Below are 26662 nucleotides of genomic sequence, written 5' to 3' on the forward strand. Positions count from 1 at the left end.
CACAATCCATGAAACAAAAAATAAACTGGACTTCATTAAAATTAGTTTTTTTTTTAATTTTTTAATTTTTTTTTTTTTTTACTCTGTTAAAGACATTGTCGAGAGAATCAGAAGACAAGACACAGACTGGGAGAAAATATTTGCTGAAGACATATGTGATAAAAGACTGTTATTCAAAATATGCAAAGAATGCTTAAAACTCAACAGTAAGAAAACATACCCAATTTTTTAAATAGGGGGGATTAAAGACCTGAACAAACACCTCAACAAAGAAAATATACACATGGCAAGTAAGCATATGAAAAGATGTTCCATATTATATGTCATCAAGGAAATGCATATCAAAACAAGTGAGATAACACTAAACACCCATTAGAATGTCTATAGTCCAGCACACTAACAACACAAAATTCTGACAAACACGTGGAACAGAAACTCTCATTTACTGCTGGTGGGAATGCAAAATAGTACAGCCACTTGGAAGACAGTTTGAGAGGTTCTTCCGTAAGTCAACATACTCTTAGCATGTAATCCAGTAATTGCCCTCCTTGGTATTTACCCGAACAAATGGAAAATTTATGTCTCCACAAAAATATGCACATGGATGCTGATAGCAGCTTTATTCATAATTGCCAAAACTTGAAGACAATCAAGATATCTGTCCTTCAGTATGTGAAGGGATATATAAAACTATGGTACATCCAGACAACAGAATATTACTCAGTGCTAAGAAAAAAATGGGCTACCAAGTTACGAAAAACATGAAGGAAACTTAAATGCATATACCTAAGTGAAAGAAGCCAATCTGAAAAGGCTAGCTACATGCCATAGGATTCTAACTGTGACACTTGGAAAGGTAAAACTATGGAGACAGTAAAAGGATCAGTGGTTGCCATAAGTTAGGGGATTGAGGGAAAGAGGAATGAATAGGAGGGACACAGAATTTTTAGGGCAGTGGAAATACTCTGTATGATACTATAATGAAGGATACATGTCATTATACATTTATCCAAACCCACAGAATATACACCAAGAGTGAACTACTGACTTTGGGTGATGATGTGTCAATACAGATTCACCAGTTGTAAGCAAATGTAGCACTCCGCTTATGGGGAGGTTATATGTGTGGAGACTAGAGAGTATATGTCTGTACCTTCCTCTCAATTTTGCCATGAACCTAACATTGTTCTAAAAAAATAAAGCCTTTTAGGCTGAGCACAGTGGCTCATGCCTATAATCCCAGAAGTTTGGGAAGCTGAGGCAGGAGGATCGTTTGAGGCCAGGAGTTAAAGCCAGTCTGGGAAATATGTGAGACCCTTTCTCTACAAAAAATTAGCTGGGCATGGTGGTGCATACCTGTAGTCCTGGCTACTTAGGAGGCTGAGGTAGGAGGATCCCTTGAGCCCAGGAGTTCAAGGTTACAGTGAGCCATGATGGCACCACTACACTCCAGCCTGGGCAACAAAGCAAGACTCTGTCTCTCAATAAATAAATAAGCCTTTAAAAATACATTTTTATAAAAAGACAAGCAATAAAAAAACCCAAAAGCTGGTTTTAAAACTATCAACCAAATTGGCAAACCTCTAGTTAGGCTGAATAAGAAAAAAAGATAAACAATTAATAACAGAAGAAAAAAAAAAGATCACTATGGAACATACAGACATTTAAAAGTTAAGGTGAAAGAACATATCACCTCAGTAGACAACATTTATGATAAAGCTTCTCTAAAAACCAATAATAGAAGGTAAATTACAAAGCCTGTTAAAAGGCATCTATTTAAAAAACTTAATGCTAAGATAATAATGAAGAAAGACTAAATGCTTCCACTGTAAGATAAAGGATAAGCCAGGGTATCCACTCTCCACCTCTCCCCCATGTCAACATGGTATAAGTGGTCATACCTAGTGCAGTAAAGCAAGGAAAAAAAAGTATACAGATTGCAAAGAGGAAGTAAAGCTGTCTTTACTTGCAGACATGATTATGTGCATAGAAGAACCTAAGGTACAAATAAAACTTTTCACTAAAGACATGATCATTTATGCAGAAAATCTTAAAGAATCCGGAACAAAACTATTAGACCCAATGAGTCAGTGAGCATCATCAGAGGACACAAGGTCAAAGGACACAAGGTCAAATCCAAAACATGAGCACTTAAAAACTGAAAATAAAAAAAAATTTAAATAGCACAAAAATATAATTTACCAAAGATAAATGTAACAATATATGTTACAAGATTGTATACACTGAAAAACTGCTATATGCTGATGAGAAAAATTAAAATACCTAAATAATGTAGACACATTTTGTGTTCATGGGCTGAAAGTCTCAATATTGTTAAATTGTCAGTATTTCCCAAATTGATTATGTAAACAATGCAATCTCAAAATCTCAGCATGTTTTCTAATTTAGAACAAAACATTGCAATTCATTAAGATCCAATTTTTTTTTTTTTTTTGAGTTGGAGTCTTGCTGTCTCCCAGGCTGGAGTGCAGTGGCGTGATCTCAGCTCACTGCAACCTCTGCCTCCCGGGTTCAAGCAAGTCTCCTGCCTCATCCTCCTGAGTAGCTGAGATTACATGTGCACACCACCATGCCCAGCTAATTTTTGTATTTTTTTAGTAGAGACGGGGTTTCACCACGTTGACCAGGCTGGTCTCGAACTCCTAACCTTGCAACCAGCCTGCCTCGGCCTCCCAAAGTGCTGGGATTACAGTCATGAACCACCATGCCGGGTCTGGGATCCAATTTTTAAAATATTAAATAAACAGAAAGCCAAAACAATTTTGAAAAAGCAAAATAGGACACACGACTACCTGATTTTATGGCTTACTATAAACTATAGTAATCACCACAGTGTGGTGTTGGCATAAGGACAGAAATATAAATTAATGGGACAGAATAGAAAGCCCAGAAACAGACTCACACATATATGGATAGCTTATTTTCAATAAAAATCAAATAAGCCAGGCAAGGTGGCATTCATCTGTAGTCCCAGCTACTTGAAAGATTGAGGTGGGAGGATGGCTTGGAGCATGGGTGTTTGAGACCAGCCTGGCAATATGGTGAGACCCTGTCTCAAAATAAATAAATAAATAAATAAATAAATAAATAAATAAATAAATAAATAAATAAATAAAAAGAAATATAGTGGAAAAAAGGATAGTCTTATTAACAAACGGTGCTGAAAAAATTGGATATGTAATATTCAAATAATAACAGAACCCACAACTTTTTGTGTTCCACACAATATAGAAAACATCAACTCAAAATGAATCACAGACATACTTAAAAGGTCAAGGCTGCAGTGAGCCATGATTGTGCCACTGCACTCTAACCTGGGAAAGGAGGATCACTCAGCAATAAAAGGAAATGAACTACTGATAGATGCAAAATCACGGATAATTACAAAAGCATCATGCTAAGCAAAAGGCAAACTCAAAGGGCAACATACCATATGATTCCATTTATATGACATTATGGGAAAAATAAAACTATAGGAACAAATCAGTGATTGCCAAGGGCTTGGTATAGGGGAAAGGAGCAAAAAAGAACTTACTTGATAAGATGGAAATACTTTATATCTTAAGTACGTTGATGATTACAACAACTGCATAATCTGTCAAAACTCATCATGATGTATGCCTAGAGAAGGTGAATTTAACTTGGGTAAACATGATGTAAATTTCTTAATGGGAAAAATATAGCAAGTAACAGCAAGAGAAGGGATATTTTTTGTTTTTGCAATTTTACTTTAAAAACATTGGAAATACAACATATTTCTCAGTGTTTTTACAAGTTGTGCTCTTGTGCATTAAAAAAGATAAGTGTCTCATGATACCATCTAAAAATATATTTCTTTTCGAAAGATAAGAGAATAGACAACCCAGTCACTGTGGCTTGAGTCTGTAATCCCAGCTACTTGGGAAGCTGAGGGAGCAAGATTGCCTTGATCCCAGGAGTTCGATACCAGTCTGGAGCAATATAGCAAGACTCCACTTCTAATTTTAAAAATAATGAAGAAGAAAGGTAAAGCAATAGACAAATCAAAATGTTTTACATTTTCCTATTTTATATATACCACGTCTCTGCATATCTCTTTGCAAAGTATCGATTATATTTCCTAAGTAGCCATATAGTTACAGAAACCAGTTTTTCATTTAAGCATTAGTGTATTACTTATAACAGTGGAATTAACCTCTGTATTAATTATTCAGGTCAATGAAAGAGATATTAAAACCCCATTACTTGGAGCATTTCCCTGCCATTTTAATTCCAAGAGATGAGGCTTACGTTTTTCTCTTTTTCTTTTTTTTTTTTGAGACGGAGTCTCGCTCTGTCGCCGGGGCTGGAGTGCAGTGGCCGGATCTCAGCTCACTGCAAGCTCCGCCTCCCGGGTTCCCACCATTCTCCTGCCTCAGCTTCCCGAGTAGCTGGGACTACAGGCGCCCACCACCTCGCCCGGCTAGATTTTTGTATTTTTTAGTAGAGACGGGGTTTCACCGTGTTAGCCAGGATGGTCTCGATCTCCTGACCTCGTGATCCGCCCGTCTCGGCCTCCCAAAGTGCTGGGATTACAGGCTTGAGCCACCGCGCCCGGCCGAGGCTTACGTTTTTCTGTGTTTCTCAAGTACCTCTGGTGATTTTTATCAGTCAAGTTTAAAAACTGGAAGTTAGTAAACAGACTCAAGTAATCCATGAGACAGTAAAGCATACGATAGTTTCCAATACTAATAAATCAGGTTAACAATAGTAAGACAAAAAGTTTGGTAATGCTAGCCATTTGTAGGGCATAGCATTTCTGGGAAGGACACTAAAAAAATGAAAACAATGTAATTGATACAAGGCATTAAGTACTGAGAATATAGCAGTGAACAAAATAAAGTCCCTGCCCTAATGGAACTTATCTTCTAGTGGGGAAGCAGTCAGTGGCAAATGAACCAAATATATAAGCAGTGGTAATGCTAGAAGAAAATGCAAGATAAGGGATTTTTTTTAAATGATGGGGCAGGGTACTAATTTCAAGACTTGAAATGACATTTGAGCTGAAAGAAACCTGAACTGAGGAAACAAGTTTTGTATAAATCACAAATAAGCATTTTTAATAGATGGACAACAATGCAAAGATCAAGAAGTATTTGTATTGAGAGGAGTGACTGAATTGGAGCAAAAAGAACAGAAATAGCTAAGTAGAAAGTGCCTTAGGCAGAAAGCTGTGAATGCATTTATCAAAGACCCTAGTTTTTAAAACTTTCTCTTTTTTTTTTGAGGCAGTCTCACTCCGTCGCCCACGCTGTAGTGGCGTGATCTTGGCTCACTGCAACTTCTGCCTCTTGGGTTCAAGCAATTCTCCTGCCTCAGCCTCCCAAGTAGTGGGGATTACAGGTGCATACCACCATGTCCAGCTGATTTTTGTGTTTTTAGTAGAGATAGGGTCTCACCGGGTTAACCAGGCTGGTTTCAGACTCCTGATCTCAAGTGATCTGCCTGCCTCGGCCTCCCGAAGTGCTGGGATTACAGGAGTGAGCCACTGCACCCAGCCTCGTAGTTTTTAAAACTTTTCATGTCATTAGTGTAAAAGGGTTGAGTTTGGTTTTACATATTTTAAAATTACATATTGTTAGCTGTCTAGGTGGAGATGACTTCAGGGTAGTGGTTGAAGCTAAAGATAGCACTAGAAACAGGAAAAAAAAAATAGTACAGCTGTTGAGAAATAAATCAGAAATTAAGTCTTATGATAACAATGACATTGGATTCCACAAAGTAAAAAGAAGTGGGTAAGAGGCAACAGCTGATCAAAAAAGAAATTAAAATAATAATAATAATGAAACCACCACACCAGGACTTAATATAGTCAGCCTGCGGAACACTAGACAAAGCAAAGATTTGAAAAGTAAACAGAAGGAATAAAAAAAGTAACAAGTAAAGTAGTGGCAGTTCCATAGCTCATTCTAAATTTGAAATCTAATGAATATTAGTCTACAATAATGAAATGACAATACATCATTTTTCAGTCACATAAGGTTTTTGTATCACCAACGCAAACAATATCATTAGCTCCTTTAATAGAATCGTTAAGAGTTTTAGACTGTTCATACCTCTTTAGTTTCATATTTAGATCAGGACTCAAATGTGGAGTAGAACATGGAATTAAAATTATTTCATTCATTTGAATGGAGTTTCTACTACAAATTTTGTTTCAAATATAAGTGTAATTTTTTTTTACACCTTAAATTTTTTTTTTTTTTTAAGCTGAAGGACAGAGTGGTTAGTGGCCTTTTAGTGTAGAAAATCCAGTGCATGAAGCCCCATTAGAGAATTTGTATAGGTACTTGTAACAACCTTTTAACATATTTTATTAATCCTACTTTCCCCAGTAATCTCATCTTTCATCCTTTTACACCATAGCTAAGATTTCCTATTCCAAGATATTCCTATCAGAATTCAAGGAATTTCTGTAATGGAGTCAACCTATTAGGTCCTAATTTTTTTTGAGTTAAGAAAATTAGCATGAAGTGTTTCACAAAATCAATTACTAGTTATTGTCAGAAAATATAATCTCAAATTTTCTTCAAAATATCTGTAATTGAATGTCTTAGAAATTTTACATTTTGACACTATCTCAAAATATTTATTGTTGCATTACTATCTAATTGTGTCCTCTATAACATCCTCCATTCATTACAATTATTGTACAGTGCTAAAATCTAAGTTTCGTCTGCATTTTAAAATTGAGTAATGTGTATTTAATAGAGGCATCTATATTAATGTGCTTTTACATATTAACTCAGAAATATTTTAAAACATTTTTGCAGTTTCCTATGAAGCTGAAAGTCTTTTTTAAAAAATCCCATATTTAAATATTGGTTGTTCTTCCAAATCCCTATCCCTTTTTAAAGCTGTTGTATTTATAAAGCTATGACAGCTAATTTGGGGTGCAAAGATCATTTTCTAGTTAGAGATAGTAATGGGGTAGAAATACAAATCATGCCATTTACCCCTAGAGCATATTCTTGACAAACTTCAGGAAAATGAATAACCTACTCAACCTTTTCATATTAATTACAAAAAGAGAAATTATATATACAATCTACATTACATAAAATTAAAAAGGTTCTCATTAAGCTACTCACTCTGAAAATAAATGAAATTATTTAAACTCATTTTCCATAGTCTGAACATTAATTTCTAACATACTCTAAACAAAGAATATCTTTATAAGCAAACAGGCTATTGCTTTTAGTAAGAATCATTTATTGTATAAGAGTGGAAGGTTAATTGGTACAATACTATGCATAATCTCTCACCCTTGAAAAATTAAACATAACTGGATAAAAATAACAAAGCAAAATGAGCATGTGAAAGACAAAAAGTAAGGATATTTTATAGAGAATGTTCTGCTGTATGTATGTACTGTTCTTCTCCATTGTCTTAATTTCTTTTCTACTTACTGATCTCTTACAAAAAATGAACATTTTGTCATTTGATAAATGTACATACAGTTCTATTTTTCATTCAACTCAGCTGACTGAAACTTTCAACTAAATGTAGCATTATTTTAAAAATTAGAGCCCATTCCCTTGTCTCAGAAAATGCAACTGTTCTGTGAAATTTGCACAATAGAATATTATGCAAGTATCTCAGCTACAAAGTAATAAATTAAAAAATGCTAGCCATGATCTTATGACTTAAGCATCATAAATTAGTCAAATGCTAGCTTGTGGAATAAAATAATCATACTAGGCCGGGCGCGGTGGCTCAAGCCTGTAATCCCAGTACTTTGGGAGGCCGAGACGGGCGGATCACGAGGTCAGGAGATCGAGACCATCCTGGCTAACACGGTGAAACCCCATCTAACTAAAAAATACAAAAAACTAGCCGGGCGAGGTGGCGGGCGCCTGTAGTCCCAGCTACTGGGAGGCTGAGGCAGGAGAATGGCGTGAACCTGGGAGGCGGAGCTTGCAGTGAGCTGAGATCCAGCCACTGCACTCCAGCCTGAGCGACAGAGCCAGACTCCATCTCAAAAAAAAAAAAACATACTAAATGTAGAGAAAAGTGATAAAAGTTTCAAAAATGTGTGCCAGGACTACGTTCATTACTTTTATATTTAAATATAAATTAGCATGTTTAAAAAACTGAGCTATTCCCTCCCATGTTATCTCATATACCAGAAAAGAAACAAACCATCATTATTCTTCAGGGTAACTGTATCAGAAGGATAAATGACTGCAAAACAAAACCAAAAGCAAAAAAACCCACAAGCTTTTATACACATAGATCTAATTGGACAAAGGAAAATTAAAAAAAAATAAATCTATGGACAAGTATCTGTAGGTTGCTTCCACAGCCAACTAACACTGACACACAGAGAAATATTATAGAAATTATATCCACATACTTATGTTTGTCAAAGTTAAGATTCAAATTTGTTACATCAAAGCATACATGCTAGAATGTGCCACATGACTTTAAAAAATCCCACTGAATATAAAACAAAATAAAAATCTGTGAATAAATATAAAGCATCCCATAATTAGTATCTGTAGGAAGCCAAAAGGGGCCAGCAAAAATGTCTATGGCCTAAGTTTTACTTCATAGGAACATTCATATATTCTCCAAAAGATTTAGTTGTAATGCTACACATTACAAATATTCAACTGCTTACCAAAATACGTTTTCTGGCAGCAAAACGTTACTTAAAAAGGGAGTGCGGGGGGTGTTAAGTGCTTGAAGGAGTAAGAATGCAGCAGAAAATTACAGGAGCCCACATATCCTTTTTCTTAAATTTAATTTGTCATATATAAGGTTTTTATATACAATCAGTGTGCATTGTAACAGTTTATATTAAAAGTCAATCAAGTTTATCTAAAATGTTAACCTGGCTGCATAGCACATTTGACATTATTGCCCACATGAAACGGGAAAACAAACAGATTTACAATAACTTTTGGCCGTTTTGGATTCTGAAAAGTGTTTCTACACCTACCCTTTTAAACCAGATGCATCTGAAAAAAATGTTTCCAGAGCATGCAGTTTAAGATTTTACATATCATCTCGCCATTTTAAAACTACAAACACAATATTGACTAAAAAAGGAAAAAAAAGGGGGAAGAAATAACATGTATCTAATAAAATATTCAGTATAAAAAGAGGACTAATGGAATTAAAGTGGCCCCTTTCCCCATTTTTACATTCTAAACAATGATTCCATCAAGACAAATCATTAAAAAGTGTTATTACACTGATTTTTTTTTTAATAAGAAGGCCTGAGTTGGTAGGGAAAGGAACAGTCAAAAAAAGCCTGAGAAAGGGAAGGAAGTAAGGAAAGTTCCTTTAATATTTACAATAATTTACAGCCATTTCTTTTTTGTAAAAAGGCATAATAATAGATCACAAACAGGAAATTCCTGGCTATTTTACAGATATAAGTACAGAATTTAAATATTCAAGCTTGTGATGAAAAGCGGCAAGGTGGTCGCAGTGTACAATGTAAACAAGTAGCTTTGGAAATGAACAAAGTCCTTGAGTGTTTTTCTTTATTAAGAAAGAACTCTCTTTCATTCCTTCCTGAAACATGATCACAGGTCAGAGTAAAGTTCATATATAAACATAATTTAAATGGAGGTCAGTCTAAAATCACTGACTTAAAAACAGTTTTATCCAGCCTGTATGGGAGGGCAGTGTTGAGGTCCCTGTAATAGTAAACATTTTCCATTTCTTTAAAAAAGAAACAAACAAAAAAAAAGTACTACAACATTTGTAGTACAGTGCAGCATAATCCTTAAATATAAAAATATTTTCTCTTCTGTTGGGATAATAGACCTTGCATCCTGGAAAGAAGTAACAATACTGCTACTGATAGAAGATCTGTTTATATCTTTCAAGTCATGTAAGGCAATTACTGTGTTGGTTTATGATATATGGCTAAAAGTCCAGAAAGATGAAATAGCAGTTTTTGTTATGTTTTCCGACTACTCCAGGTATGCTCCGGTGTACTTTTGTGTTCAATTGAATGTTCAAATGGAGATCTGGAGCCATAAGGAGATCTCTGATCTAGTGGTGACCTAGGGCCACTGCTGGAAGCTCTGTGGTCCATTTGCCAATCTGAGTGATACCTATAATCCCTGGAAGATTTATGGTGCGTATATTCAGAACTTGATCGGTGGTCTGAATGTAACCGATGATCTGAATGAGAACGATGATCAGAATGAGATCTATCTTTTAAATTTCCTTCCAAATTTGACCTGTGATCTCTACTCCTGTGATCATCCAGTTTTCTGTGTTTCTCTCTGTCACCGTAATATCTAATAAAGAAAAATTGAGAATTTTAGATAAATAATGCAAATTAAAATGTTTCCAAATAAAAGATTACTAAAAAACATAAAAATACTTTCAAACATGTTTTTAACTGTATACAAGCTCAGTGTTTCATTATAAAACTTACTAAATTAACTTAAAAATCACTGGAAATATCTCTTTGGAAAAACTGTTTGATTCATAAAACTAAAGTGAACCATACAAAGTCCCTAAAATAGCATCTAATTTCACATGGCTATTTTAGATAATTAGCTGCTTTTTATTTTACAAATCATTTATATGACTGCATCTTAATTGTCTGAAAGCTGAAATTAAGACTATTACAGCTATCTGAAACACTCCTGAGACCAGAGCCTTTTATCAACCACTAAGCAGGAAAAAGTTTAAAAATGCTAGAATGCAGTCTACGAAATAATCTGAAAAAGTTTTTCATTGGTTGCTGATGCCTATTACAAGCTTCCTCAAGTTTGACTGTTAGTAAGACTTGACAGATGAATCATTAAGAAATTTAATCCACAAACATGTGACAGCTTGACAAAAAATAAATGTGGCAGTTTAATGAGAAGTATTCTCTGAAATGAGTGCCTTTTCCAAACTGACACACACTGAAGATAATGTGTTCCTTTTTTGTTGACCTTACTACAAACAACTATATTGTATAAGCCTGTGAAATATATATTACAAATCTGCCTTTTTCTTTTAATTATTTGATGCTTTCTAATAATAAAAGACATTCTACAACCGATGTGTTCATAGTGTTGACAGAGATTCTCAAAGAAATTATTGTAGTGAACACAACTAAAATACAAAGAATGTCTTCTAATTTGTTTCTTCTATTTACTATAAAAGCATAAATACTATAAATCTGTTTTCAAGTTTACTTTTAGTAATGATCATTAACTACTGACAATACTTCTTTATCAATAAAGGAATAAAAAGTATTCTGTTATTACACTGAGGTTGCTTACTGTTCAAAGGCTTCGAAAAACAACAATAAACAAAAAACCCTGCCGGGCGCGGTGGCTCAAGCCTGTAATCCCAGCACTTTGGGAGGCCGAGACGGGCGGATCACGAGGTCAGGAGATCGAGACCATCCTGGCTAACACGGTGAAACCCCGTCTCTACTAAAAATACGAAGAAAAACTAGCCGGGCGAGGTGGCGGGCGCCTGTAGTCCCAGCTACTCGGGAGGCTGAGGCAGGAGAATGGCGTAAACCCGGGAGGCGGAGTTGGCAGTGAGCTGAGATCCGGCCACTGCACTCCAGCCTGGACAGAGCAAGACTCCTTCTCAAAAAAAAAAAAAAAAAAAAAAAAAAAAAAAAAAAAAAACCCTCCTGGTTCCAAGAATATTCCAGACTGCTGAGATGAAGTTTAACCTCAACGAGATGTGTTCGCATATATTAATTTTTCCCCTCATGACTTTTTAAAAATATGGAATACAAAATTTCCTAAGCCAAACCTGAACCACTATTATATCAAGTTTTTATTTTATCCCATTTATTACATTTTAAAGAGTATTTGAGCCAACATTCTCCAAAACCAACAATGAATCCCACATAATTTATAATTATGCAACTCCCTACATTCTTTCTTACTACATATTTTGATCTCAATTTTATAATTCAAAAGCTATTTTATAGAGAAATTCAGTTCTTAAAATATATAAATTTTTCTTAATTATATACAACACCTTTATTTCACAAGATTTGTTTTGACTGCATGAAGACTGAATTAGTTGATAGGTTAAATACAGGATTATCACGATAAGGAGAAAGACATGCATAAGTAAAATTTCTAAAGTGACTGCCAAGTTTACCTGCTGTCTTGCTTGTAGTGATCCCAATCACGATGGTCTTTACCATTACTAAAAGAAGAATAGGGTCTTTTCCTGGATTCACTTTTTTTGTAAGAATCTCCCTGATGTCGGTCTTTATGATGATCATGGTACTGAGTGAAGTGTCTATCAGAGGAATAACTGTCCCTGCTGCTATCATCGTGATTTGTATTCTCTTTTAATCTTTCCACATCTGTTAGGTAAGTACAACTTTTATTAATCACCTTAAAAATAACATGTGGCAAAAAAAATTTAAGTTGATAGATAACAAAAGCTCGTTTCAACCCTTGCCAAAACAAAATTGGTTCCCAAATACAAGCAGTTAAAGCATTTATAAATGGTGTATAAAAGCAGTACTAAGGATTAATTTAAAAAGGTCACTTGATTCTGAAATGTGACAAAAACTAAAAAATATGGGACCCATTCCTTTCTCAGACTACACTTTCATGGCTCTCATACAGAAAGAATGCATTACTATTCCAAATTACATTAAAAAGAATATTTGTTCATTTTAACAGTTATTCTACAATTTCTAGAAACTGGGAAAAGGATGATTAAAAGGATAATCAACTAAAAAGAACTATAGTTTAAGAGAATACATTTTATATAATAATGTAGGTATGTATCAGAATTACTGTATCTTCTTAATATAAAGGTACTTGTAAATAAAAACAAGGTAAGAACCTTTTTTATCATTTGGTTCATTTAAAACAAATATTTAAAAAAAAATTTTTTTTTTAATTTATTTTCCCAATCAGTAAGGCTTACATACCTGGATTTCTAATCACATGAGGATTCAAGTTGCTGTTTTGATCACTGTTTTGCTAAAATAAATGCACACATGTGTAAGAATCTTTAGGTGACTTCACAAACTTACAAAAAAGGATAATTCTTAGAAAATACTGATACTGAAGTCTTCACACAAGATATCAGATTGTTTATGTGTGTACATATATGTATATATATGTGTGTGTATATACATGTATGACATTTATAGATCTCCGTTTTTAAAGTATGATCTACTTGTCCCATGACTTAAAGATATTTTTTCACTTTGAAATAAACTGACTTAACAGAAAAGTTGCAAAAATACTGAGTTCTCACATACCCTTCATCTAGCTTCTCCTAATGTTAGTATCTTATATAAACATAGTATAAAGATCAAAACCAAATAATTAACATTGGTATAACACTATTAACTGAAGAACAGACTTCATTTAGATTTCACATTTTTCCACTAATGTTCTTTATCTGCTCGGGGATTCAATTTGGAAGCCCATATTACACTGAGTTGTCATGTCTTCCTCTGGGGCAGCTCCCTAGTTCCTTAGTCTGCTGCATGCTGTTAATACTTCTGAAGAGTAGCAGACAGTTATTTTATAGAATATCCCTCAAGTAGGGCTTGTCTGATATTTTCACATAACACTTATATATTTTTGGCAAGAATTCCACATAAGTGATGTGCCTTTCTCAGTATCAGAGGGTTCATGATGCTGATATGTCTTAACCACTGGTGACACTAACCTTGATCACTTGTTTAAGGTGGGTCAGGCAAGTTTCTCTATAAAGTTATTATTTTCCCTTTATAATTAATAAACATTTCAGAGGAGATCTGTCAATATCCTGTTTTCTTGCCCATTAACTTTACTTCCCTTCTGTGAATCTTGCCTGCAACAATTATTATTGTGGTGTTCAATGGTGATTTTTAAAACTTATCTTATTCATTCTGTATTTATTAATCAAATTGCTTTGTAAAAAGAATGTCTCATGGTTTTAATTATATAAATTAAGGGAAAAAATATGATGGCAAGTTTACCTGAGATTCCTGCCGTTTTTTAATAGCATGCTTATATAATTTATGTAATTTTCTTGCATCAAATTCAGTGAACTTAGATACAAAAATCCATAGGTTTCTAGAAGAATTAAAAAAAAGGCAAATTACATTACTCTGGTGGAAAATATTTAGGTTTTTTCATGGAACTACTTCCCTCCAAACAGAAACACATACACACATACACAGCCCTCTATGGAACAAACTCTTAAAGATCTTAATTCTATGTATTTTTTCAAAACTTCATATATGAATAAGACTCCAGTGAAACTAAACATTGTATTTTACTTCTCTTCCAGATCACTTCATTTTATAGTCTTTAGACTGAAAAGCAGTAAACAATCCTAATTTGAAATGCACCAAAGATATACATTAAATCAGGAAGTGATTCAGATTCATACTGTGATCCTGATTATGCATATAAGGGACAGGTATGTTAATAACTGGAGTGGAAATACCATCAGATAATATGGATTATGGTTGTAAAGAACTGTCTTAAATAATGCATTAAAAAGTAACTGTCACTTAATAATAGTAATGTAATGGTCCCAAGAGTTAACACGATCAAACACCATATGTGAGGTACAGCTTGGTATCTCTTCCCATTCCAAGGGAGGCATCAGTAATTAATCAGAAACTGTGGTGATTATTTCATAATGCATGTGTATATCAAATCATCAAACTGTATACCTTAAATATATAAGAACTATAATTGTTAAATATACCTCCAAAAAGAAAAGGAATGTTAAGTTCTAAGGGAAGGTAGTAGTCCCTAGAAGATTCAAAAGTACACTAGAGGTAAAATATTTACCTTGAAATATATTTTTAAAAAGAACTTAAGAGAATATATTGAATGGTACCTTACTGAACTGAAATCCACAGAAGGGGGAAAATTCATCTAGCCTTTATATAAATTCACAGACTATCTCGAACATATCTACATTCTAAGGTTAACTCATAAGGGTAAAAGGTAGGAATTTAATAAAGTACCTTTTTGCTCCTAAGTAAATTCCTTGTAAAAATATATTTTCCGGCCGGGCGCGGTGGCTCACGCCTGTAATCCCAGCACTTTGGGAGGCTGAGGCGGGCGGATCACTAGGTCAGGAGATCGAGGCCAACCTGGCGAACACTGTGAAACCCCGTCTCTACTAAAAATACAAAAAAATTAGCCGGGCGTGGTGGCAGGCACCTGTGGTCCCAGCTACTCGGGAGGCTGAGGCAAGAGAATGGCATGAACTTGGGAGGCAGAGCTTGCAGTGAGCGGAGATCGCACCACTGCACTCCAGCCTGAGCAACAGAGCGAGACTCTGTCTCAAAAAAAAAAAAAAAAAAAAAAAAAAATATATATATATATATATATATATATACACACACACACACACACACACACACACACATATTTTCTCCAAAAAAAACTAGTCAAGAACCAGATTCTGGTCTTAATTATATCATCCAAATGACTGTCTGATCTTGAACAAAACACCAGAGCTGAGGCAAGCGTCAGCACTTACACAAACCTAAGAATTAGTGCCTGTTTTAGAGTTCAGGTCCTAGTGTTTCCTCTGTTATTCTCCAGTTCCAGCCCTAAAATGCTTTTCAACTGAATCCATTTTTTTCTTCTGTAAAATGGAATAGTAAATATCTGTTCATATTTCCTACAAGTAATACTATTAAAAGGATCAGCTAGAATGAGGCATATTTGATAGACAAATAAAATACAAATATACATTCTATTTTGGCCATCACTTTATTAGTGATCTTTAAATAAAAACTAGTGTTGCATTTCAGCTCTTTTTAAGAAATCTGGTCAAAAAATATATTGAAAAAAATTGTAAGCAAAAAACAAAAAGATCATTACGGTAACTACTTTAACACTTGTTTAATGCCAACCGTTCTGTAATCTTTAGATTTCTATCTTCTTTCATTCTGTACAACTCCCCAGATGGGGAAGGAAAGAGGGAAATATCCCATAAAGCAAAACAGCTGCGACTTCTGCCTCCTTAGTTCAAGCGATTCTCTTGCCTCAGCCTCCCAAGTAGCTGGGTCTACGGGCACGTGCCACCATGCCCAGCTAACTTTTTTTTTTTTTTTTGTATTTTTAGTAGAGAGGGGGTTTCACCATCTTAGTCAGGATGGTCTCCGTCTCCTGACCTCGTGATCTGCTCGCCTTGGCCTCCCAAAGTACTGGGATTACAGGCATGAGCCACCGCGCCTGGCCCACAATAACTGTTGTTGAGGGAATGGGGTCAGCCAATGATAGGTCTCAATATAAGGTACTTTTTTTAATTTCTGCATTAAAAAAAAAATTCTCCCCAGCACTTTGGGAGGCCAAGGCAGGCAGACTGCTTGAGGTCAGTTCAACACCAGCCTGGCCAACATGGTGAAACCAGTCTCTACAAAAAATACAAGAATTAGCCGGGCCTGGCAGCCTGGGCCTGTAGTCCCACACTACCAGGGAGACTGAGGTGGAAGGATAGCTTGAGCCCAGGAGGCAGAGGATGCAGTGAGCCGATATCCGCCACTGCACTCCAATCTGGGCAACAGAATGAGATTCCATCTCAAAAAAATGAATAAATAAAAATACAATTTCTCCAAGACAGCAAAAGCTATTTTGCTTCATGGGGTATTTCCGTCTTTCCTTCCCTATCTCCCTCTTAAGGGAATTTGGTTTAACCAGAGACAGAGGTAGCAGGAATGAACAATAAGGCATACGAAATCAAAGTAATTGAGAACCAAACGGGAAAACCAAAAAGGTAATCTGCCCAACTGAATGAAGAAAAGTGAGGTGAGAGCATAGCCTTAGCAGGTAAAGTGACAGAACACAATGAAAAAGCTAAGTCTCCTGGTTATTAAGTCTCTCTTCTTCCAAAGGTTTCCCCACTCCTTCCTAATAACAAACCGAATTTGAAATGGTACCTATTTGTATGAGTCACTGTGTAATGTTTTTATTTTACTTAAAATTTTATTTCAAATTCTTTAATTCCTTGCTCATTTTTAAATTTACTTTCAACCAAATTCACTGTGTAATTTCAATAAGATGTTCCTTATTTCTCATCTAGAATGCAGAAAAAGTAGATATTCTAACTCTTTGAACCTCAAACATCTAAGCCCTAATTATAAGGATTCAAATATTGGTGTGTAAGATACAACTAAATATTTTCATTCAGTGAAATAATAACCCATTCTTGAAAAAATGATAACCCATTCTTGGCAAAAATGATAACCCATTCTTGGCAAAAGGTATTATTTAAATGAGAAGTTGCCAGGCTTTCAAATTTTGTATTTCCGGTTAAATGTAAAAGATAGAAGCCAAGCATTTTTACACTAAAAAAAGTAGAGAAGAAATTAAATATAATCCTTTAGATTAGCTAAATTTAGCTTTAAGAATAATGCACTACATTACCTTTATTTTCCTAACTTTTGCGTTTTATATTGCTTGAGGATGTTAATTTTTACAACTTTATACATGTACCCAGGATGCAACAATAAACTTTGTGGGAACATCAACTCAAAAGATATTACCGATAAAAATTTGGTAAATTGCAAAGACTTTTTCAAATAAAATGCAATCTGAATTTTAATGAAACAGCTGTCATTTAATGAAACCTTGTCAAACAAGGCAGAGATACCACTTGTTACACACCATGATACCTAAGTAACCACTCATAAATAAAAAACTTGAACGTTAAAGGGAGAAAAATTAAAACAATCATCTGCAGGTTACCTCTTTAAAAATTATCTTGTTCCCTAAACTTCAGAATCAGGAAAGAAAACAGAAAAACAAAAGACAGTTACATAATACAAATTTAACACTTCCTGAAAAGTGTATCACTTACTTTCTCCATTGCTTAATTTGTTCAGGATTTGTATACTCTTTTAGACATTCTGTGATATGGTCTCCAATTTTTATTAAACATTGTCTAGTATGTTCTAGTTGTTCTCTTTCTGAAAGGCCTTTCTCAGGCCTATCAAGTTGTTTCAAAGCTGCTTTAACAGGCCTCATTCTTTCTTTACACTTTAAAATGAGAAAACAAGAATATAAACACATGTATTAAAAACCTAAAGTCAACAAGATCTACCTCCTTCAATGATATTTACATGAATATTATATTATAACACTGTTTGATAGCAAAATAAGCAATTAAATCTCACTTCACGAATCTTATACATCACGGTTCTTTCCCCTTTAGATTTTTTTCAAGAAAGTAAGCCTTTCTGTTATCATTTAAAATTAGTATTTGAGTAAGTAAAAGTTTTGGATTTTACTTAGCTTCTACATAAATGGTTATTTTTTATACTGTAGCACACTATTATAAGGAGTCTTAAATATAGAATATTAAAAGAGAGAGAGTAAAAATATTTCAGAGTATAACTTAATACACCCTACTATCCACTAAATACAGGGTAAAATGATTTTAGCAAAACTATTAAAATCAATATAGCTGGATATATAAACTGTCTATTCTTCCAAACTTTTGCAACAACAGAAGGTGGCAATAATGACTTGTTCTTCATATTTTGGGTGGTTGGGAATACAGGATCAAAGGGTAACTTTTTCCTTGGCCTGTACATTCCTGACATGCTTATAAAAGGCTGACATATTAAGAACTGCATGTTTTATTGTAGCAATAGGAACGACAACCTTCTACCAAAATCAGAATAAAAATATTACTAACAAGGGAAACTTCAGATAAAATTTGTAAATGCAAAAACAAATTAAAAATTAACATTATATTCACAGAAAGCAAGCTGGTTTAGTTCTAGGAATATAAGGATGATGGGTCAACATCAGACAATACATTTAGATAATCCAACATCATTTATTAAGAAATCAGGCCAGGTGTGGTGGCTCATGCCTGTACCCCCGGCACTTTGGGAGGCTGAAGTGGGAAGATCACTTGAGTCCAGGAGTTTGAGATCAGTCGGGGCAACAGTGAGACTCTGATTCTATACCAAAAAAAAAAAAAAATTAGCCAAGCATGGTGGCACACACCTGTAGTCCCAGCTACTCAAGAAGTCAAGGTGGGAGGACTGCTTGAACCCAGGAGACTGCAATGAGCTGTGATCATGCCACTGGCACTACAGCCTGGGCAAGAGTGAGACCCTATCTCAAAAAAATAAAATAATAAATCCTCACACCACTGCTCTGAAGGACCTCTCTTACCATAAAGAAAATTAAAATTCAGTCAGATCTGATGCTTTAAGAAAATATTTAATTTCCTTTCTAACTTTTAGTTTATTCGTTGCTGTTCTTTATGTTTCCTATTTTTTGTTCAACTTTGGCAGTTTATATTCTGTTAGAAAATAATTTATCCAACATATGTCAGTTTAGTACATACTATGTTCTAGACATTGTTCCAGACCCAGGAAATAGAGCTGTAAGTAAAACAGATCCTGCCTTTATGGAACCTGGAATCTAGTATAATACTAGAGAGCCAGTAAATAAAGAAGAAATAGTGTGTCAGGTGACAACAACTGTGATAAAGAAAAATAAAGTAATAAAGAGCAGGGAGCTTCCTATCTTATACAAGATTTCAGAGAAGGGCAATGTTTGAGAGGACATCTAAAGAAAATGAAGGAGTAAGCCATTCCAAGTAGAGGAAAAAACAAACATGAATGCCCTAAAACTTGCTTGACATGTTTTAAAAAAAAGTATGAACACCAGTGTCGCTGGAACCAAGTAAGTGAGAGAAGTGGCCAGCAATGATGGGAGGTGACTAGATGCTATGAGGTTGGTTTCAGGCTAAGAATCTTTTCTCCTACATGAGATGGAAAGCCACTGGAGTGTTTTAAGCACAGAAATATAATGGTGGGACTTTATTCTCCCTCTAAATCATGATTACTCTGGTTGCTAGGTGGAGTACCAACGGAGGTATGAGCAGGATGGAAGCAATTAAGAATAGACCCTGACAATAGTCCTTTGCAGTAGTATTTAATCTATTTTATAGAAGAAACTGAAACTTAGAATAAAATGACATCTGTCAAATCCAGCTCTAACTGACCTCAGACTCTGTGCTCTTTCTTGACTGCTAAAATATACTGTCACTTAGGAAGACAACCAGTAAAAGATAAGGAAAACCAAGGTGCTGCATGAAGCAAATATGTTTAGAGAGTGACGACCTAGAAAAGGCCATTGAATTTCGTAATTATTTAGAGCTATTCCCAAATACAATGGAATTTCTTACTTAGAGGTAAAATCCTATACAAGCCAGAAAGTCTGGCTCCAGAGTCCATGTTTAAGAACTATTCCAGTCCTCATTTCCATGATACACACAATATCATTTAAGATCAATGGAGAGAAAATTCATGCATTGTGCACAGTAGGAATTTTTCCATTCCAGCAGTTACATGAAAAAGTCAGAAGACTAAAAAAGAAATGTGGGGGAAAAAAGTGGCAAGAGGTACAATTCATTAGTGGACCACATAGAGAAGAGGAAGTAGCTCAAGTGAAGAGTTTAATGTTTTCACTTCAAAAAAGCAAAAGAATACCACCTCCCCCGAGTCCCACCCCATACAGAGTAGGCAAAAAACAAAAACAAAACAAAAACAGTTACCCCTGAAAAAGAGAGAAGAAATCTCAACCTGTGAACCTGCAGAGGAGATAAAAATAAAAGTCCAGAGATAAAACATATGGCTCAAATAAATAAAATGGAAGACAGGAGCCACAGCAGCTTTGAATGTCTTCAATATTCTCAGTGACTGGAAGAATGTCAACAGCTCAAAGTAGGGAGAACAAGAAGACTGGTAAGAACCAATGTATTTAAAGGGCATGAACAATATTTGAACTATATTAGGGCATGTTGTGGAATCAGTAGGAAATACATTAGTGGGTTCATTAAATCAGCACTGTCTAGTCATGGTGCAAAAGAAGAGAAAGCAGGACAAGAGGGTAAGCTGGGGATCTAGAAGGACATAATGGGTCAAAAACAAATATAATTTTAGAAGGTGAAATTTTTCATCTTTGAAGTATAGCATTTGATTAATACTAGTGATAAAACTAACAACCAAGTCTAACAAGTGACTGAAGTACGTTAACTGCTCCAACTAGTACAAAAGATTCAGATTCTAGAAACGCATGTTGTCATGCATTCTCTAAAAAGGAAATATAGGAATATATATTTATATATAAATTTGTACATATTGTAACTATATATAAAAATGATACATTTATGTATCAGACTACAAATGTTACCTTCAGTTGTGGCCTGTAAGGAAACATTTCCTAGTCCTAGTTAAGGCCAAACTATGTATCTGTCTCATACCACTGGGCCTTTTTTTTTTTCTCTAAAATTATTATTCCTTCCTGGTTTTGCTCTGCAACTGGACTTTTTAGTCTCACAATCACTATCAATTTCTGAGCTTTCTGAGCTTTTCTGAAGACAGCACTGATCTGCAAACTTTACATGTACCAATTCATTTATTCTTCATACTTACTTTCCAAATAGCAGCATTCTGCCTCAAGAGTCAGTACTATTAACCACATACATACTGTTATATTATGTAATTACATAAGTATACAATTATATTCAGTAAATAAATTATGAATATATACATTGAGTAAATTATAAATAAATACATAAATTATAAATATCTTCAGTAAATAAAGTCTTTAGAAAAGGCAGATAGTTTCTCCCTCACTTTGAGGAACACAAAGGCATGACAACATGCAGAATCAGTATATTTCAGACAAGAGGTATTGCCAGTCCAAAACAACATAGGTACAAAAATTGAGCCTGTTTAGAAACTCGTATAATTTGACAATGCAACTTTACAGCTACTGCATCTACTAACAAAACATTAGGCTTATATTTTGTACATAATTTTTTATTTTACTTTTCTAGTGAAACATTTCACTCTTACTGTATTTTTTAAAAAAAATATTGGTCTGCAAAAGACTGGGAAAAAAACTAGTCCTTCACCATAGATAAGAAGCACAATTACATATATGTGTGTGTATATACACTTATTTTTTAATGGCATTCGGGAATTTAAAAATTTGAAATACGAGCTGGAGGAAAACAAATACACTCAAAGTACTCGTTAAACCCCTCTTCTTAAAGTCTTTCTTAAAAAGTCTCTCTGAGTTGCTTCTAAATTTAAGAAACCAGCTGGGTATGATAGCTCATGCCTGTAATCCCAGCACCTGGGCCCACCTTGGCCTCCTTTTATCTCCCTTTTTTTGTTTTTTTGGTTTTTTTTTTGAGATAGAGTCTCACTGTTGCCGGCCCGGGTACGTAGTCATGTGAAGTGCAATGGTGCAATCTCAGCTCACAGCAACCTTAGCCTTCCGGGTTCCAGCAATTCTCCTGCCTCAGCCTCCAGAGTAGCTGAAATTACAGGTGCCCACCACCACGCCCAGCTAATTTTGTATTAGAGTTTTGTATTTAGAGTTTCATCATGTTGGCCAGGTTGGTCTCAAACTCCTGACCTCAGATGATCCACCGCCTTGGCCTCCCAAAGTGCTTACAGGTGTGAGCCACCACACCCAGGTTTATCTCCCTTTTTCACCAAGGAATTCAAGACAAGCCTGGGTGATATAAAAAATCCCCATCTTTACAAAAAAACTAAAAATTAGCTGGCTGTATGGCACATGTCTCTAGTCCCAGTTACTCGAGAGGCTGAGGCAGGAGGAGCACTTGAGCCCAGGAGGGTGAGCCTGCAATCGGCTGTGACTGCACCACTGCACTCCAGCATGGGTGACAGAGTAAGATGCAACCTCAAAAAAAAAAAAAAAAAAAAAGCCTTCAAATTTTAAATATATGGCTTTTATCAATCTAATCTACAATAAATTCAAATGCAGTTCTAAATTAAAAGCTATAAACGACAAACTTCAACTTAAATGTTATATGATTTAGTACTAATAATCAGAAAGTCAAAGGCTTACAATGCTGAATGTCTTCTGATCCAGCTCTTCAGATTCTTCAGAAATGGGAACTGGTTCACCACTTGCCGTGATATGAACTGGAGCATCTGACACTGAAGATTTCTTGGTTCTTTCCCTACCATCAGACTTGGATTCGCTCAACTAAAGAAAAAGTGAAAAGAAAACAAAAACAAAACCCCAATAGCAACAAAGGCAAAATGACTAACACTTCCAGAAAATAATTACTGTCTCATTTTATTCTACAAGTGCTCATTCTCATTGAACATCCTCATCTATTTTAATTTTTTTTCCCCAATTTTATTTGGGGAAACAACCAAAGCTACTCTGTAATGTTACTCTGAAGGTAAAGCATGAAAGAGTGTTCAGACCTATTATTCTCCTCTACTGCATACCCACACATGCTTCTGAAGAACTCAGTTTTTTTTTTTTTTTTTTTTTGAGACGGAGTCTTGCTCTGTCGCCCGGGCTGGAGTGCAGTGGCCGGATCTCAGCTCACTGCAAGCTCCGTCTCCCAGGTTTACGCCATTCTCCTGCCTCAGCCTCCCAAGTAGCTGGGACTACAGGCGCCCGCCACCTCGCCCGGCTAGCTTTTTTTGTAATTTTTAGTAGAGACAGGGTTTCACCGTGTTAGCTAGGATGGTCTCGAACTCCTGACCTCGTGATCCGCCCGTCTCGGCCTCCCAAAGTGCTGGGATTACAGGCTTGAGCCACCACGCCCGGCCAGAACTCAGTTATTGACACTAGTATCGGCTGATATGCAATTTAGTCTCCTAAAATGTAAATATGCTGATTGTTTTTACTTTCTATTTTTTATGATTTGCATACCTTTTCTTCCTTTATGTCTTTTTCTTTCTGTATAGCTTCTTTTACTTTGTTTTCTCTTTTCTCTTTAAAATCTTTTTCCTTTATATCTTTCTTATCCTCTTTTTCTTTTATCTCCCTTTTAAGTTCTTTTTTATTCTCCTTTTCTTTTGCTTCCCTCTTTTCTTCTGGTTCCTTCTTTATATAAACATCTGGCTCAGGTTTTTCTTCACTGTCTCTTTCTGTTTTAATTTTTTTATTTGGATGTTTCACAGAACTGATCTCATCCTGGAAAGTGCAAGTATGGCCAATGTATTACTAACCAAATTTTAACAATGACTAATTTTTTTTTCACATGACTACAGATTGCATGTATGTGGATTCTGAAAGACAGCCCAGAATCCCCCTAATAATTATACATGCAATGTTCACCTTCCTATAAAGCCAGTCCCGTTCAAGTTCCTAATACAATTAAAGGAGACAGAAGCTCATCGAACTGGCAAATGTTTGAAAAGGAAGGACCTTTGCTCTATGCCTCTAGTGCTATATAATAACTACTGGATAGTTAGAATTCTGTTCTATAAATGAGACTATGTCATGAACCATAAACGCGAGCGCGCGCGCGCGCGCACACACACACACACACACACACACACACACACACACTTCAGTACCTAAAACACAAATTTTAAGGGACTAGTTCAAATTTTAAATGTACACAAAAACATGCCATAATTCCCTTTCCATAGAAAAGGCTGTTGTTCTAAAACACATTCTTACTTTATCATCATCTTCATCAGACTTCTCTGAAGGCAAAGGAGAAGAATCACTCTTTATTTCCTCTTTCACTTTTATAGACTTCATTGCTTTATTCTTCTTAGCTCTTGCTTTTCTCCTCTTTGAACTTCCCTAAAAATCATTATTTTAATTTTAACCAATTCTACAGATTTCATTTTTTAAAACTTCATAAACATTAAATCCAATGGCTAGAATACATATACCTACCTGATCCTTAGTCTATCGGTAATAAGCTGTACCAACATTAGAAACTCAAAAAAGGTGCTACAACTTAATGAGTCAAATATAATATTAATGCAAATAAAAAATACTAGCCAATTATTATTCCTTTAAAAAAAGAATCAGAGAGAAGTAGAAACAATTTTTTGTCCTCTGAGATTATTATCACCTTCAGCTTAATTCAATAGCACAAGAGACAGCATTAGGAATGATTTTTAATGCTACAGGTAGTTACTGACATTATGGTCATAGGTAAACTTCTAACGGTTGCTCTAAGTTTCCAATCATCTCCTTTTTGGTGTCTGTTCCCTTCTTTTTCAGTAAGCTCGGCAAGCTATGATGCTGTCCCTTAAGCATTCTAATGACTCCAAGTAAAACAGTCATGTAGGCTATGTAGGCTTGACTTCTCAAAAAGTACTCCATACTCTAAACGAGTTTTCTCTATCCCTCTCCAAAACTAGAAAAAAAAATAGAATCTTACTTCTAAAAGCTATGATTCACCAGTTTTAACATGTATGCCAAGATAATTTAAGGTAAAATTTGAATAAGGCAACATCAAATAAAACGACTTAATTACAGAAAAATCTATTTATATAAGCTCATATTGACTTCAGATGTTTAGCATGGTCAAGTAAACGCAATTTATCTTACTAAAAAGTAAACTGGTCTTAGGCATGTGGGCTTTAACTTACCGCACCAGAAAGAGCTTCTTTTTTTGCAAGATCTCTACTAAGTAATTTGATGAGGTAGTCTGCACGGGTCTGCAACTGTTTTGCTTGCGGTTTTTTATCAGGATCATCTGGAAGAATCTGAAAAAGCAATTCACGTTTTCAGATTGTCTTAATAAATAACATGAGAAATTTATTGGGTAAAACATGCTTAACCATTTAAATATATATATATATAGTTCACCAACAAGTTTCAATTATTAGTATTTGTAGGAATAAACTCAATGCAAAATACATTTTTTATACCTATGCCAGAGCCAAAGATTTAATTTTTCTGAGAATGAATTCTAAATATACTTTAAATACCCTCATATTATCTTTCAAAATGAAAACAGAAAGTATGAGGTTGTAAATTTCCTTCAAATATAAAAAAGTGTACTTAACATTTACTGTTATTCAATGTTATATAATCCTTAAACGCCTTCCCTTCTCAGTAAAAGTGTATTTATATATAATGTACACAAAAATTCCTAGAATACAAGATGTCATCTTTCTAGAAGACCTAAAGTATACACTGGGAGGAAAGTTTTATAGGGGAATCTAGACTACTTAATTTTTTCTTCACAGTAACAAAGTACCAATATCTAAAGGTTCCCAACACATAAGTATAAACAATAAGGAAGTTCTCCCAGTGTTTCCCATTTTAGGCAAAAAAAAAAAAAAAAAAGATTTCAGCTAGCACAGTGCAACCAAATGACCAAAAATACTAAAATACCGATGTTTTTAAAAATATATATAAAGGTTTTAATGATTTTGTCTTACTGGAATAATAAAATTAATGATGAATAGGTAGAAACATATAGTTAGATGGAAGAAATAAGACCTAGTGTTTGATAGATGAGTAGAGTGACTATAGTTAGCAATAATCTATACATTATAAAATAGCTAGAAAAGAATCATTTGAATGTTCCTAGTGTAAAGATAAATATTTAAGGTGATAATGTCCCAGTTACCCTGATTTCATCTCTACATATTATGATTGTATCAAATTATCACATGCCTCCAAAAATAAGTATATCTACTATGCACCACAAAATTTTTGATAGAATAAAACTTTTAACCTAATAATCTGAAAAATAATACACCTAATGCCTTAATAACATATAATTTCACAGTAACGCAAAATCTCAGAAATAATTTAAATTTGATCCTTTCATGCAAAGCATCTTCTAAATACACCAAGGTCACACAACTAGCTAGAGCCTTGGTTTACAGATTTCCATTATTTCCAACATAATTTAAAAGAAAGAATTA

General features: G+C 34.8%; 1 protein-coding gene across 2 annotated transcripts in view; it reads right to left on the bottom strand.

The window, feature by feature from the left end:
- Window positions 1–9303: 9303 nt before the first annotated feature.
- Window positions 9304–26662, bottom strand: part of CHD1 (chromodomain helicase DNA binding protein 1) — a 77734-nt gene continuing 60375 nt past the window's right edge. The window contains exons 29-37 of one of the 2 annotated variants that reach the window (XM_010362912.2): window positions 25373–25489; window positions 24444–24572; window positions 23688–23951; window positions 22863–23003; window positions 17815–17993; window positions 13964–14060; window positions 12920–12971; window positions 12130–12340; window positions 9304–10301 (exon numbers count right to left, since the gene is read on the bottom strand). In XM_010362912.2, the coding sequence (XP_010361214.1) occupies window positions 9956–10301; window positions 12130–12340; window positions 12920–12971; window positions 13964–14060; window positions 17815–17993; window positions 22863–23003; window positions 23688–23951; window positions 24444–24572; window positions 25373–25489 (1536 nt within the window). In that variant the 3' untranslated portion in view covers window positions 9304–9955. The remainder of the gene's footprint in view (window positions 10302–12129; window positions 12341–12919; window positions 12972–13963; window positions 14061–17814; window positions 17994–22862; window positions 23004–23687; window positions 23952–24443; window positions 24573–25372; window positions 25490–26662) is intronic. The other variant, XM_030927208.1, reaches the window with a different exon arrangement.

Source organism: Rhinopithecus roxellana, chromosome 3 (genome assembly GCF_007565055.1).
Source record: "Rhinopithecus roxellana isolate Shanxi Qingling chromosome 3, ASM756505v1, whole genome shotgun sequence".
NCBI classification, from domain to species: domain Eukaryota; kingdom Metazoa; phylum Chordata; class Mammalia; order Primates; family Cercopithecidae; genus Rhinopithecus; species Rhinopithecus roxellana.